Source organism: Podarcis melisellensis, assembly GCF_964234715.1.
Source record: "Podarcis melisellensis genome assembly, chromosome: 10".
Classification (NCBI taxonomy): domain Eukaryota; kingdom Metazoa; phylum Chordata; class Lepidosauria; order Squamata; family Lacertidae; genus Podarcis; species Podarcis melisellensis.
The window spans coordinates 1,003,799-1,018,712 of record NC_138542.1 but is presented as its reverse complement, the minus strand read 5'-3'; the positions used below and the strand labels follow the sequence as shown (position 1 = coordinate 1,018,712).

Here is a 14,914-nt window from a genome sequence, read left to right as displayed (position 1 = left end):
TTGTAGAGACTCGAATAACTATTCAAAAGCAAAGAAATTCCAACAGCCCCGCCTAAAGTCCTGTGAAGACATCATACCTCACTTGGCATATTTGACGAATGAGTTTTGAGGCTTTTAAGAGCTTTAATTACTAGACAACCCATACTCTGTATTTAAAAATTTATTCTTTAGTAAGAATATCTTTGTTTAAATCACAAAATATTGTGGAAATATTTTTTATAGTAGAATTCATGGAGTGCTGGAAAATAACGAATATAAAGATTGATTCCTATTATCTCTCATACTTAAACTGTTCTTTAAACAGCTGGTTTCTTGCAGACAGTATTTATTTTATTTTTTAAATAATTTAAGACAGCATAAGCTTGTACCAAGCATTAAGCATTGTAACAAAAGTGCAACTTTGTTTTTCAGCAATTCCTCATCAAAAGGGATACAGTATTTTTAAACTCAATTATCATTACTCAATCTTCTTCCTACAAAAATAGCATGTCAGACATCATTAAGTGAATGTATTAACTATTTACATACAGACACTCTGTAGGCTAGTAAGATTTTAAAAAAGAAAAGAAAAAAGGACCAACATTGTTTAAAAACAGTGTTTGAGGCAAACAGTAGCAGCAGCAATAGCAGCAAATTCACTCAAAATGACTAACAGACCCAGGCATATTCACTCATAGTCAGACTGTTGTGTCTCACCTCTTACATAACATTCAAGTGAGATTTCTCACAGTGCTACCTTGGCAACAAACTAAAAATATCTAGGCAAGGTTCTTGGCTTAAACCTTATTAACAAAGCTTTAGCTGTGTGATTATGTCTGGCAACAGTCTCCAGAAAGGGAAATTGGGATATCTGGAGACAGAAAAACCTTGCAAGGAAACCTTATCCCACTTTTACCCAGTTACCAACACACCATTTTTAATTATGATTTGTAACCTCTTTTAGCTTATGTTAGTGGCTGTGCCTTTCAACGGTGGCCTCATGGACATATATTATGCAAGTGAAGCTTTGCAGTTAGCTTTTATCTCCATGCCAGGAAAAGCAGCACTTTCAACCACACACTGAACTGCTGGAGATTCCGATTTCGCTGTTCTTATTCACAGCATGATGGTCTTCTGGGACCACTGTATGGACTGGCTGTGTCTTTTACTGCTTGTGGGAAGGCATACTCCTCTCTGGGACTGCTTGCTTGGGGCTTTTGTGTTTAGGCCACGGTTAAAGGCACAAGATCAGGACAGTAAACTTATTTCTTCCTTCAGGATACAATCTAAGGCTAGATTGTGCTGCATTCCTATGCACACTTACCTGGGAGTAGGCCCCACTGAAGACAGCGAGACTTATTTCTGAGTAAATAGGATTGTACTGTTAATGGTGTGGGGTGTCTTTTTTCTTGTTAGTCCAGTGCAGTGATGTTCCTTCACATAATTTAATATCAGGAACACAGCAAAACTAAGCATTAAGATGTAGAAAAATGCACTTGCTTTAGCAAATAAGAAACTACATAATGGGACAGTTCTTCCGTCCCTTGAGCAAATGCCAGGGATAGCTCTAAAAATGCAAGACAATAAAAATACATGAACAAGGTCTGTTCATGATCTGTTTCTCAATAAAGTGCTAGCTTACCTTCATTTTTTCTCCCAAACCCCATTTCCACAAACTCCTAACTAACCAAACTCCTCCAAGCATTGCATGTGGCAAAGGTAAAATATAGCCCATTGAAATAAATGGTTCCTAAGCTCTGAATAAAGGTAAAATAAAGTTGCTATTTGGCAGAATCAGATGGCAACTCCAGTGATTTCAATGCAGTTGCATTGCACTTAAATTTTACTGGCTTCTGCCCAATGATTCTTGTATGGAGCCACCAATTAAGCAGTCAGTAATAGAGAAGCAAATTCTCTGTAATTCTTAGGCTACCATTCTCAAGACAACTTCCTCTCATCCAGAGTAGTGGCACAGGCTTCAGTTGGGCCGTTCTTAAGCAAGCAATTTGCCTGTTGACTTGGTTACTACCAGGAAACCAATTCCTGGATTTCTGGACCAGGAAGCATTTTATGCTGAAGCTTGCCCTGCCAGGAGCACAATCTACTATGGAACTTTCCTTTGCAAGCCCCACTAAAATTCAAGAGCACTTTAAAGTAGTTCCTGCTTATTTCACAGGAGCTTGTGCAGAGCTTCCTGCTGAGTTATGCCCACTTGAGTAAGTTCCATTACAGTCTATACATAATCATTATTAAAGTGCCTGCAGTTATGGTATGGTCTGGTACAGTATACGGTATATCTCGCATCCTGACTCCCCAGTTCCAGATGCTGCAGCCCCTGCCCTTTTCTTTAGGCCTTCTGAATTGTTAAGCAAACTTCTCTTACGAAGAAAGAGCCATTTCCCCCACCCCTAAGGGAGTCTTTTCCATTTGCTTTTGTTTCAGTTCAACTGGGGGATGGAATTCTGCAAAATTACAACATTTGTGTAAAGAAAATTTTAAACACACACACAGCATTGTGGGGGGGACAAGGAGCTCTCCAAAAATATTTGTGGGAGAGGGAGAACCTAATCTTTTAATAAAAGAAAAAGAATAAACTGTCAGCCTAGTAAGCTTTCCCTTAAACACACAAAGAAACAGGGGTGGGGTGAGGGTTGCTTCTTATTCTTGGGAGTGATGGATCCTTCCTGTCAAGTAGGAGGCATGAACTGTGTAGTTTCCTTTAGAAATGATGTAGCATCACTCAAGGATTTTCCTCTGCAGACTGCAAATGCTCCTCTTGGGAAGGGAGGTCCATGTCCCCATGGAGCCCACCTGGGTTGCTGGTAAATGGATGGGGGAGGTGCTGGCCAGAAGAAGCCACATCTGTAGACGTTGCTGAGGCCAAGCTGGTTTTCTCTCCTGGTACCAATACTGAGGAGAAACAGGGGAAGGCTGCAGCCGCAGCAGCAGCTGCAGCCTGAGCTGGAATCCCTGGGTAAATCCAAGGAATTGGAGTAGCAGCAGCAGCGACTGCTGCTGCTGGGTAAAAGTATTTATCCAGGTTGCTCCTGTCCAGGAAGGGCTGCATGTAAGCAGCTGCTGCTGAGGGGGAAATGAAGCAGAGAGGCAGGCAGAAGGGAGCAGCAGGTTGTTGGGCAAAGGGAGATCCTCCTCCCCCCAGACCTCCAAAAGTCACCAGGGAGCTGAGAAGGGCTGAACCAGCTGCTGCTTGGTCTGGGCTCAACACTGCCGACGAGGTGCTGCTGCAATCCATCTTCAGCCTTTTGGCTGCTGGAGGTGCCTGATCCCCAGAGGGCTCCTGCTTGATCATCAGGTTGCCTTGCCTTTTGTCCCCTTCCGGTCTTCCCTCGCACTCACCGCCATAACCACTATCTGTATCCGTGTCATTCTCCCCACCAAGCTCCACACGACCCATTGGATGGTGGCTGAATTTATGCTTGCTACTCGCATTCTGAGTCCTCTGAATGACTGGCACACAATTTGGCTGGCTCTCCAGCTTTGGGCCAGTGTGATCTCGCTGCACACAGGAAGAGGCGGAGGCGGTGCGGCAGGGTCCTTTGCCTGCACAAATCTTTGGAGTCAGGAGCTGGGGGCTGGGGAGGAACCGTGTGCAAACGGAGTGCAGGTGGTTGATGAGCTGGGCACATCTCTGCTCTCTTGGAGTCCAACTTTCAAATCTGGAGAGGTACTGAATAACTTCTTTGGTGCATGTCTGGAATCCTGAATGGAAAGCATCCAGGTCAGATTGCAGAGGAGACTTCAAAGATCTCTCCCCTGCAAAGGGGGGGGGGAGAGAAGGGGGAGGAAGGGATGCAAAATAACAGGCATTAATAATACCACTTGCATTAGATCTAGTGTTACACAGAATCTGACTGTTTTATTAACAAAATTCCTCTATAATGTAATTGCTTTGTGTTAAATGTACTAATTGTCTAGTGCAAAGTTATCAATCTAGGACTCTGATTTATGAAATCAGTTGGAAAAGGTTAAGGTATCTCAAGAGATAACATGTTAAGGCTGTAATACTAGACTTACTTATTTGGGAGTAAGCTCAAACAAAATGGGACCTATTTCCAAGTAAATAATAGAATTGTAGAGTTGGAAGGGACCCCAAGGGTCATCTAGTCCAACCCTCTGCAATGCATGGATATATGTGTATATAGATGTGGTCAGACTGCACAGCTGCAGTCCTTTTCACATTTACATAGGAGTTAAGGCCCACTAAATTTAAGGGGACTAAAGTTTAAGTAAACATGACCGTACAGGTCACTGACTCTGAAGCAGTTCTATAGATTTCAATTTGGCAACTTAACTGTGGAGTTAGCTAACAGTTCACCAACTGCTAAGACTTTGTCAATAACCAGATGTGTCCTTCATAATCTTTGAGAGAGATAGAGCTAGAGATACACAATGTCCTATATTGTGCTTCTGCACTGGGCATTTACTTACCATTCTGTAAAGCAATTATCTTCTGATGCTGCTGCTCTGTTAAGGCTGTTAAAGCTTTTAAGTGTTTCAAAGTTAATTCCAAAACTACAGCTTTCTCCAGATGCCCTAGTGTCTGCAAAGGGAGGGAAAGGGACACACAATCAAACAAAATCTTATATCCTATTTTCTAAAACTTCACTAAGCTCACTTTGGAAGAAATATTGTTTTATTACTGCCCTTCCTCGAATTGGTGATATAACCATACTGATAAATCACACCCATTTTGAAACTTCACAAGTAAGGCTAATGGTGGTTCTACAGAAGTGCTGTCATATAAGGAATTTATATTAGACTTCTGGATGTCTTGGAATCCTAAAAATCACATTTAATTCAACCCAGTTTTAAAGAATGTACTCTAGAAAGTTTTATGGGAACCACCCTGAGACCTCTGGGTATAGGGCGGTATAATAATAATAATAATAATAATAATAATAATAATAATAATAAGAAGTGTGGGTTAAGAACTGCTGAACTCAGTGACTTAGTCAACAAAAATAATCACACTTTTTTTCTAAAATGTGCATCTTTTACAGTGCAACCATATCCAGGCTAAATCTGAAGTAAGTCCCACTGTGCCAAATGAGCTTACACTGAAGTAAGTGTGCATAGGATTACAGCCTGAGTAGTAAACACTTCACTAAGAGTTTATGGTGTTGCAAAAATACTAGCTAGATGTACAGGCAAGCATATACACACGGACTCACACAGACTGGACTTACTGTCAATTTCAGATGCTCAGGCAATAAATCTTTCAACTGAGCAATACACTCATTAATCCGGTCTCTTCTTTTCTTCTCTATCAATCTATGTGGCAGTTTGTATGTTTCCTATTCAGGAAGAAAAAGGACAAACACTTGTTTCACTATAATGCCAACCAGTACCTAAGCAACTGTGTCGCCACCTACCCTTCTTTCCCATTTCAAGAGTATCTACTGTCTTAGGCATCTCCCCTCTCCCTCCAGAACTGTTCTTTGTCAACATAACTAAAACAAAACTGCCCACTACAGATAACAGAAAGGAAGTGAATGGGGAAAAGAAGATAACTTCTGCATAAAGTTGGGCTCCCATTTATCAGAAGCCTCTGCTAAGTATTGTGCAGGTGCTGGAGAGCATCAAAAAAGCTTATTCTCTTACCTTGCTCTCGTCCCTCTTCATACCTCTCTTGGGCTTGCACATATACAAGGATGGATAACGCAGTCTGCAGGAACAGAAAAGTGAAAGAGAGACCCATTGCCTTTAACATACATAGTGGTCTCATTAGCTACTACTTTGCAAGCAATCTCACAAAAGTGGTGCATACAAAACTAATGTCTCACATCAAATGTAACTGATCTGCAGAAAATACACTATAACCTGAAAAAGAGACAATTCATGTACTTTTGTAAACCAAGAAAATCTTTAATATATATATATATTTAAAAAGGGATGGAGGGGGGCACCTGCATGCTTAAGGCTGCCCAGCCAAAGAACCAGAGTTAACCCATCTCTTTATCTCCCCATTCCTTTTGCAGAAAGGAAAATAATAATAAGAAAAACCAGGGTTTTTTTCTCCTAAATTAAAATGACAACAATAATGCAGAAGTCCCTGTCATCTGACCCTATGAATTCCCGATGCTCCAATAACTGCCTTTCGGGCAAAGGAGAGATCCCTTCATCCATGTTTGGCAGCAGCTTTTGGGGGGTGGGCGCCGCTTTGGCTGGCTCCCGTGAGGTGGTGCAGAGTCTTGGGAGACCTTCGGGCAACAAAGCCCCACCGTCGCCCCGGCAGCCTGCTCTTTTCTTGCGCTGCTCCCCCTCCTGCTGCTGCTCCTTTTCCTCGCCCCGTCTCTTCCCCTCTGGCTCCGGGCGCGCTGCTACTTGGCGGCGTTCCTGCTTGCTTGTTGGGCCACCGGGCACGCGCTTGCCAGGCAGACCAGCACGTGCAGAACGTACCACGCAACTCCCGGCTCCGGGATGGGGGCGCGCGCCAGGAGGGGCGGGGGCGGGGGGGGAGCCCAACGTGGCCTAAGGAAGCATCCTCTGCTCTAACGGGACCACCGGCACCTATATAGACTCGGGAGCTTCTCGCGTCAGTGTCAAGGCGAGGGGTGGCGAGGGGGGACTTAGCGCCTCTCCGATGGAGGGGGGGGGGTCATAGAAAAGGTCCTCCTGCCAAGCTGGGCTTCCTCGGGAGGCTGGCAGGGCGCGTGGGCATTAGCCGGGGCGGGAGAGGGAGCGCGGGAAGCGGCGTCCCAGGAGGGGGATGTTGAAGCCGGCCTCGTGCGAGGGAGCTGCAGCCCCGTGTGGCGTCTGACCCCCCCCCCCCTGCTCCAGACCCCTGGCCTAGCCTGCCGCTGGCGAGGGCGGACTCGGGCTCGTGCAAGTCCACGTTTGCTCCGGCTGCTGCCCCTGGAAAAAAGAAAAGCCGGAGCGAGCCGGAGCGCCCGCCTCTTTAATCCCATCTCGAACTGGTACGAGCACAAGGCGAGCAACGTGATCCGGCCGCCTCCCGCCGCCGCCGCACTGCGAAGGGAGCTCGGCGCGCGGCAGCCGCTTTCCTGCAGAGCGCGAACGCAGCCGCGCCGAGCAGATGCCTGACCTGCGGTCCCTCCGTGGGGCGCGGGAGACGTGGCGAAGCTCGCCTGGGTTTGCACCCCCCCCGCCAAATGCTAATAGTGTGCTAGCCCTGGATCCAAGCCCCTGGGCCCCGAGCTGGAGCCTGAGGAGCATCTGGAAAGCGGGGGGCGGGGGCGCCTCAAGGTCTTCACCTCAACTCACCCCCAAAATGAAGCGAATGGGAAAGGGGGCGGCGGCTGCTCTGGTGCTTCTGCGCCTTCTGGTCCAGAGACCGAGTTCTGCTCCTCTGGAGACTCAGCCTTGCTGGACTCACAGGTGGCGAAGTGTGCGCGAACACGCGAGATCCAGACCCCAGGCTCGAAACGAGGGCTGCTTCCCCTTCGTGGCTCAGATGCATTTCCTGAGCTTTGAACCATCGCCCGGAAAGCAGCATCCCGAGCCCGACCCAGGTTGAATCGAGGCGAACTCCCACGAAAGCATGCACGTGACTGCAGGACTAGCAGAGCATACAGTCCGCAAGCTCTTCTTTCTTTCTTTCTTTCTTTCTTTCTTTCTTTCTTTCTTTCTTTCTTTCTTTCTTTCTTTCTTTCTTTCTTTCTTTCTTTCTTTCTCTCTCTCTCTCTCTCTCTCTCTCTCTCTCTCTCTCTCTCTCTCTCTCTCTCTCTTTCTTTCTTTCTTTCTTTCTGCCCGCGCGCACACACTCACAATGGCCTCGCTACAGAACATGAGGGGCTCCCATAAGGAGTGGTTACAGTTTTCTGGTGGAGGAATCTGGTCTCTCCGCAGCCCAGGAGGAAACACGTTGCAGCGGAGAGCACCGGCCTCGTTCCCCGGCAGGAGAGCCGCAACCTGGGCCCAGGCGGGCAGCTGCGGGGCAGCCGAACTGAGCTGCACTGGGGGGGGGGGCGCATAGTTTGCAGCTGGATCTATAAGCCAGCGAAACGCTTCCCGCTCTAAGCCCCAGGGAGGCTTGCATGCAAGTAAGCGTGCGTAGGATCGAGAGTTGTCCAGCAGCTGTTACTATCATCCGGGGATGCCTAAAAGGTCTGGCGCATAAGCAACGCTGACATGCAAATGACTCGGTATGGTCAACCTTGTTCTCTTTTCTAGCTGCTGAGGAAGGATGCTTTAGAGCGTTTTTAAAGTTGTTGGGTTTTTTAATGGAAATATACCCAGCGTTTCTGGAGGTACTGCAGAATATCCCCCCCCCCCAAAGGAAACGAAACGGTCTGAGAATGAGCAGAAAAGGAGAAACAAGAATTGCTGGAAGTGTGGGGTGAAAGAAGGTGTTTTTTTCCACATGTGGTGGTCATGCGATAATACATGAATATTTTCCTTAATCTTTTTGGGATTTCATTATTCATTATGCCTAGTAGGAAGGTTTCAGGCTATTTTGGGAAGGGGCATTTAAACACTTTTTAAGTTCATTGCAAATTATTTCCCAAAAATTCCTACTTTTTTTTTTTTACAGTTCCACCACATGTGGATCATGGTGTCTTCCGCCTCCCCACATCTCCAACAGATGTTTGATCTAGCTTTATACATTTTAGCAAGTTTTACAGGTGTTAAATACCATCTGCAGAGCATCTTCATGCAGTTCTTCAAATCATAGCATGCTGTAAATTTCCGGTCCTCCCTCCACAGCCTCTCCCATGATTCCATCTGTATGTTGCAGCCAAAGTCCCTAGCCCATTGCATCATAACAGATTTCACTTCTTCCTCCTTGACCTCCCAGTCAAGAAGGAGTTTATACATAGTAGAGATAGTTTTCTTATTAAATTTATTAAATCTTTCTCTAATCTTGAGAGTTCTGTGGATAACCCTTTCTGTTCATCCTTTTGAAATGTTTCTTTTTTTAAAGATAATATTTATTGATTTTATGATTACATACTATACCTATACACATTACTTTACATTTACATTTACTCCTAAGAGTTGACTTCCCTCCTTCCTTCTTCTGGCTTTTTTATGTCGTCTCTAAGTTTTTCACATTGTCTTTATCAATTTTGTATATTCAACTTTATCTGTACAGTGTCTATATATAAATAAATCTTTCTGTATATACACGTCTTGTTGTTTGTCTATATTCATTTACAGATACAATTAGTTACCTTGGTTGTATTTTACATTTTAATTCATATTGTCATTTAACATCCAATAAAGTTTATTTTAATTTCCCATTATGAGGTTTATTTCCATTCTACTGATTTCACTATTTCACTTTATCCTATGTATAACATAAATTTTTCCTATTCTGTTTGAAATGTTTCATTGCCCTGTTGTCGAATTTTCCCTGTTAATTTGGCTATTTCCGCATATTCCGTGACCTTGTACTGCCACTCTTCTACTGTTGGCAATTGTTGTTGTTTCCACACCTGAGCCAGCAGTAACCTCGCCGCTGTTGTTGCGTATAGGAACAATATATGATCCTACTTATCAATATCCTCTCCCACCATTCCCTTTTTTTTGTTGAAAATAATATTTATTACTTTTCCAACAATTTAAACACTACAAAAAAAATGAGCAATACAATACAAAAACACTACATAACACTAACACATTAAACTAACAAAACAAAACAAAAACAGTTTAAAACACATCAAACAATTTCAATATCTTATCTTTCATTCACTTATTTCAACAACCTCCTCACACCTCCCTTTTTGTATTCCACTTCTGTTAATTGTTTCAGCAATTCCTGTTTTATATCCTATAATTATCTTAACATATTCTAACCTTATTTTTTCCTTTAATATTCTAATAATCTATTTATACTTAATTCCTTATAACCTTTCTACTAAAGCCATATAACTTCATTCCAACATTTTCTTCATAATTTTACAGTATTTCTGTAAATAGTCTTTAAACTTTTCCCAGTCTTCTTCCACCGACTCTTCTCCCTGGTCTCGGATTCTGCCAGTCATTTCCGCCAGTTCCATATAGTCCATCAACTTCATCTGCCATTCTTCCCGGGTGGGTAAATCTTGTGTCTTCCAATACTTCGCGATGAGTATTCTTGCTACTGTTGTTGCATACATAAAAAAAGTTTTATCCTTCTTTGGCACCAATTGGCCGACCATGCCCAGGAGAAAGGCCTCTGGTTTCTTCAGGAAGGTATATTTGAATACCTTTTTCATTTCATTATAAATCATCTCCCATAATGTCTTAATCCTTGGGCATGTCCACCAAAGGTGAAAGAATGTACCTTCAGTCTCATTACATTTCCAACATTTATTATCGGGCAAATTGTAAATTTTTGCAAGCTTGACTGGTGTCATATACCACCTATAAATCATTTTCATTAAATTTTCTCTTAGGGCATTACATGCCGTGAATTTCATACCTGTGGTCCATAACTGTGCCCAGTCAGCCATCATTATGTTATGTCCAACGTCTTGTGCCCATTTAATCATAGCTGATTTCATCCTGAGTGTTCCATTTCAACAGCAAGTTATACATTCTTGACAAATTCTTGATTTTTGAATCTAACAATTCTGTTTCCAATTTTGATTTTTCCACCTGGAAACCAACTTTTTTGTCCAAATTGTATGCCTCCATTATTTGGTAATAATGGAGCCAATCTCGCACTTTGTTTTTCAATTTTTCACAGCTCTGCACTTTTATTCTGTCTCCATCTTGTTCCAAAATTTCCCAATATTTCGGCCATTTGGCCTCCATATTGAGTTTTTTCTGTGCCTTCGCTTCCATTGGTGACAACCATCTTGGGGTTTTCTTTTCTAACAAATCCTTATATCTTATCCAAACATTAAACAATGCTTTTCTAACAATATGATTTTTAAACGCTTTATGTGCTTTTACCTTATCGTACCACAAATATGCATGCCAGCCAAATGCATTATTGAAGCCTTCTAAATCCAACACGTCAGTGTTTTCGAGAAGCAGCCATTCTCTCAGCCAGCAAAAAGCAGCTGATTCATAATAAAGTTTAAGGTCTGGCAGGGCAATTCCACCTCTTTCTTTGGCATCAGTTAATATCTTAAATTTTATTCGAGGCTTCTTACCCTGCCAAACAAATCTGGAAATATCTTTCTGCCACTTCTTGAAACAATCCATCTTATCCAAAATTTGCAATGTTTGAAACAAAAACAACATCCTTGGCAACACATTCATTTTTATCACAGCAATTCGGCCTAACAATGATAACTTCAAATTTGTCCATATTTCTAAATCCTTTTTCACTTCTATTCAACATTTTTCATAATTATCCTTAAATAAATTCACATTTTTGGCAGTCATGTTAACCCCTAAATATTTCACTTTCTTAACCAATGTTAGTCCTGTCTCCTCCTGAAACTTTTCTCTCTCGTTCACAGTTAAGTTTTTCTCTAAAACCTTAGTTTTCATCTTGTTCAACTTGAAACCTGCTACCTGTCCGAATTCTTGAATCAGTTCCAATACTCTTTTAGTACTAGATTCTGGCTCCTGTAAGGTCAATACTAAATCATCAGCAAATGCTTTCAGTTTGTACTGTTTAGCTCCCACTTGTATACCTTTAACCTCTTGGTCCTTTCTAATCATATTTAACAAAACCTCAAGGACCTCAAGAGCAATGGAGAAATTGGGCAACCTTGTTGTGTCCCTTTCTCAATCTTAAACTCTTCTGTCACTACATTGTTCACAATTAATTTTGCCTTTGTTTCTGAATAAATTGCACCTATACCATTTTCAAAACCTTGACCTACCCCCATCCCCTGTAGATTCTTCTTCATAAAACTCCAAGAAATGTTGTCAAAGGCTTTCTCTGCATCCACAAATATCAAGACTGCCTTAGCATTGATATTCACTTGTAGTTTTTCTTTTTTTAAAAAAAAAAAATTATTCATTTTTCAAACACATAATAAAAGACAAACACAACACAAAACAAAAACATACACAACATTAAACATATACCGACTTCCCCATACCTCCCTTTCGCTGCATCCTTATTCCAAAATTCTTTAGCAACCCTTTAGTCAGTTTATCTATTAATTCCCTTTCATTAGATTTCCTTAAACTTATTAGTTACAGCTGTATTTCTCTACTTCTTACCCCTTGACATCTTAACACTCCTCAATTTTACAACAGTTTTTAAGATATGTTTTAAATTTCTTCCAGTCCTCTTCCACTGTCTCTTTCCCCTGGTCTCGGATTCTGCCGGTCATCTCTGCTAGTCCCATGAAGTCTGTCACCTTTGTCTGCCATTCTTCCAGAGTAGGTAATTCTTGCATCTTCCAATACTTTGCCAGAAGAATTCTTGCTGCTGTAGTAGCATACATGAAAAAAGTCCTATCCTTCTTTGGCACCAGTTGGCCAACCATGCCCAGGAGAAAAGCCTCAGGTTTCTTAGGAAAAGTCCACTTAAGGACCTTCTTAATTTCATTATAGATCATTTCTCAAAAGGCTTTAATCTTTGGGCAGGTCCACCAAAGGTGGTAAAAGGTACCTTCAGTCTCATTACATTTCCAGCATTTATTATTGGGCAAATGGTAAATTTTTGCAAGCTTGACTGGGGTCATGTACCACCTGTAAATCATTTTCATTATGTTCTCTTTTAAGGCATTACATGCCGTGAACTTAACACCAGTGGTCCATAACTGTTCCCAGTCAGCAAACATAATGTCATGACCGATATCCTGTGCCCATTTAATCATAGCTGATTTCACCGTTTCATCCTGTGTATTCCATTTCAACAGCAAGTTATACATTCTAGACAAATTCTTAGTATTGGGTTCTAACAGTTCTGTTTCTAACTTTGACCTCTCCTTCTGAAATCCTATTTTCCTGTCCTGCTTAAATGTCTCATTTATCTGATGGTAATGTAACCAGTCTCGAACTTTGAGCTTTAGTTTCTCATAACTCTGAAGTTTAAACTTCTCACCATCTTGTTCTAGGATTTCACAGTATTTTGGCCAATTAGAATCCATATTAAGTTTTTTCACCGCCTTAGCTTCCATTGATGACAACCACCTGGGAGTTTTACTTTCCAACAAGTCTTTATATCGAATCCAAACATTGTATAATGCTTTCCTGACAATATGGTTTTTGAAACTTTTATACACCTTTACCTTGTCATACCATAAATATGCATACCAACCGAAGTTATTATCATACCCTTCCAAATCCAAAATGTCTGTGTCTTCAAGAAGTAGCCAGTGTTTCAACCAGCAAAAAGCTGCTGATTCATAATAAAGTCTTAAGTCCGGCAGGGCAAAGCCCCCTCTATCTTTTGCATCAGTTAAAATCTTAAATTTTATTCTGGGCTTTTTGCCCTGCCAGACAAATTTGGATATGTCTTTCTGCCACTTCTTGAAGCAGTCCATCTTGTCCAGAATCTGTAACGTCTGAAACAAAAATAACATTCTAGGCAATACATTCATCTTAATAACAGCAATTCGGCCTAACAAGGAAAGTCTCAGTCTAGACCATATTTCTAAATCTTTCTTTACTTCTGTCCAACACTTTTCATAATTGTCTTTAAATAAGTTCACATTCTTAGATGTTAAGTTCACCCCCAAATATTTCACTTTTTTTGTTATTTCCAACCCTGTTTCACTCTGAAATCTCTCTCTTTCTTCCATTGTTAAATTTTTTTCCAACACTTTCGTTTTCTGTTTGTTCAGTTTAAATCCTGCACTTGTAGTTTTTCTAGAATATTAATTATATTCCTCATGTTGTCAGACAATTGTCTGCCCGGGAGAAAGCCCGCTTGGTCTTTATGAATTTCTTCTACTAACACCTTTTTTAATCTTTTAGCCAAAATATCTGCAAAGATTTTGTAATCCACATTAAGCAGCGATATGGGGCGGTAATTCTTGAGCTGTGTCTTTTCAGTCTCTGTTTTCGATATAAGTGTAATATAAGCTTCCTTCCACGACTCTGGTGCCCTTCTCCCTTCCAATATTTCATTGCAGACTTCCTTCAATGATTGTATTAACCATTCTTTCAAAGATCTATAATATCTTGAAGTCAAACCATCTGGTCCTGGAGATTTACCTAATTGCATGCTCTGGATGGCCCCTTCCACCTCCTGATCCGTTATTTTGTAATTCAACATTAGCTGATTTTCCTGAGAGATTTTGTGTAGTCCATTTATTTTCAAAAATCGATCAATGTCCATTTCTTTCTGCTTCTCCTGTGTATAAAGTTGTTTAAAATACCTCTGAAAACACTTCCTGATCTCCACTGGGTTCTGTATATTCTTTCCTTCCACTTCTAAATTCGTAATAGTATTGAGTTTTTGTCTTTTTTTCATTTGCCAGGCCAACAATTTTCCACACTTATTTGCCGATTCAAATGACTTTTGCCTCATTTGTTTAATCTTCCATTCTATTTCCTGATTCATCAGCTTTGTATATTGTACTTGGTATAACTTTATCTCTTTCAGGATCTCCTGTGACTTTGGTTTTGCTCTCAGTTTCCCCTCTCTTCCTTTATTTTCCCCAGGATTTTATCCTTTTATCCTTTTATCCTTTTTTCCATTCTGAGTTCTCTTCTTAATTGCATTCTGTTGTATTAAGAATCCTCTCATAACCGCTTTACTTGCATCCCAAATTACTCTTTTTTCCCACTGTAGTATTCATATTTATCTCGAAATAGTCTCTTAGGGTTTTTTTGGCCTTCTTGGTCACCTCTTCATTCCTGAACAAAGTATCGTTCATCCTTTATCTAAAGGAACCAATTGGCGTCAATTTCATTTCCATCTTCACAGCATTATGGTCAGAACAAGTTTTGGGGCAAATCTCCACTTTGCTGATCTTCGGAACCAATCCCCTGGTTACCCAGATTTGGTCAATTCTTGTCCATGCCATTTTAGCCTCAGAGAAGAAAGTTCCCTCTCTTCCCAGAGGGTTCTTCATTCTCCAAATGTCAACTAAGTCCATATTTTCAGTCA

At 41.6% G+C, this 14,914-nt stretch overlaps 1 protein-coding gene across 1 annotated transcript; it reads right to left on the bottom strand.

Moving 5' to 3' along the window:
* Positions 1–151: 151 nt before the first annotated feature.
* Positions 152–6,432, bottom strand: BHLHE41 (basic helix-loop-helix family member e41). Its single transcript, XM_081927775.1, has 5 exons — positions 6,065–6,432; positions 5,602–5,665; positions 5,187–5,294; positions 4,429–4,540; positions 152–3,753 (listed from the first exon to the last, which is right to left on the bottom strand). The coding sequence occupies exons 1-5, from the start codon at positions 6,124–6,126 to the stop codon at positions 2,720–2,722; spliced, it is 1,380 nt and encodes a 459-aa protein (XP_081783901.1). The 5' UTR covers positions 6,127–6,432; the 3' UTR covers positions 152–2,719.
* Between the last annotated feature and the right edge of the window lie 8,482 nt (positions 6,433–14,914).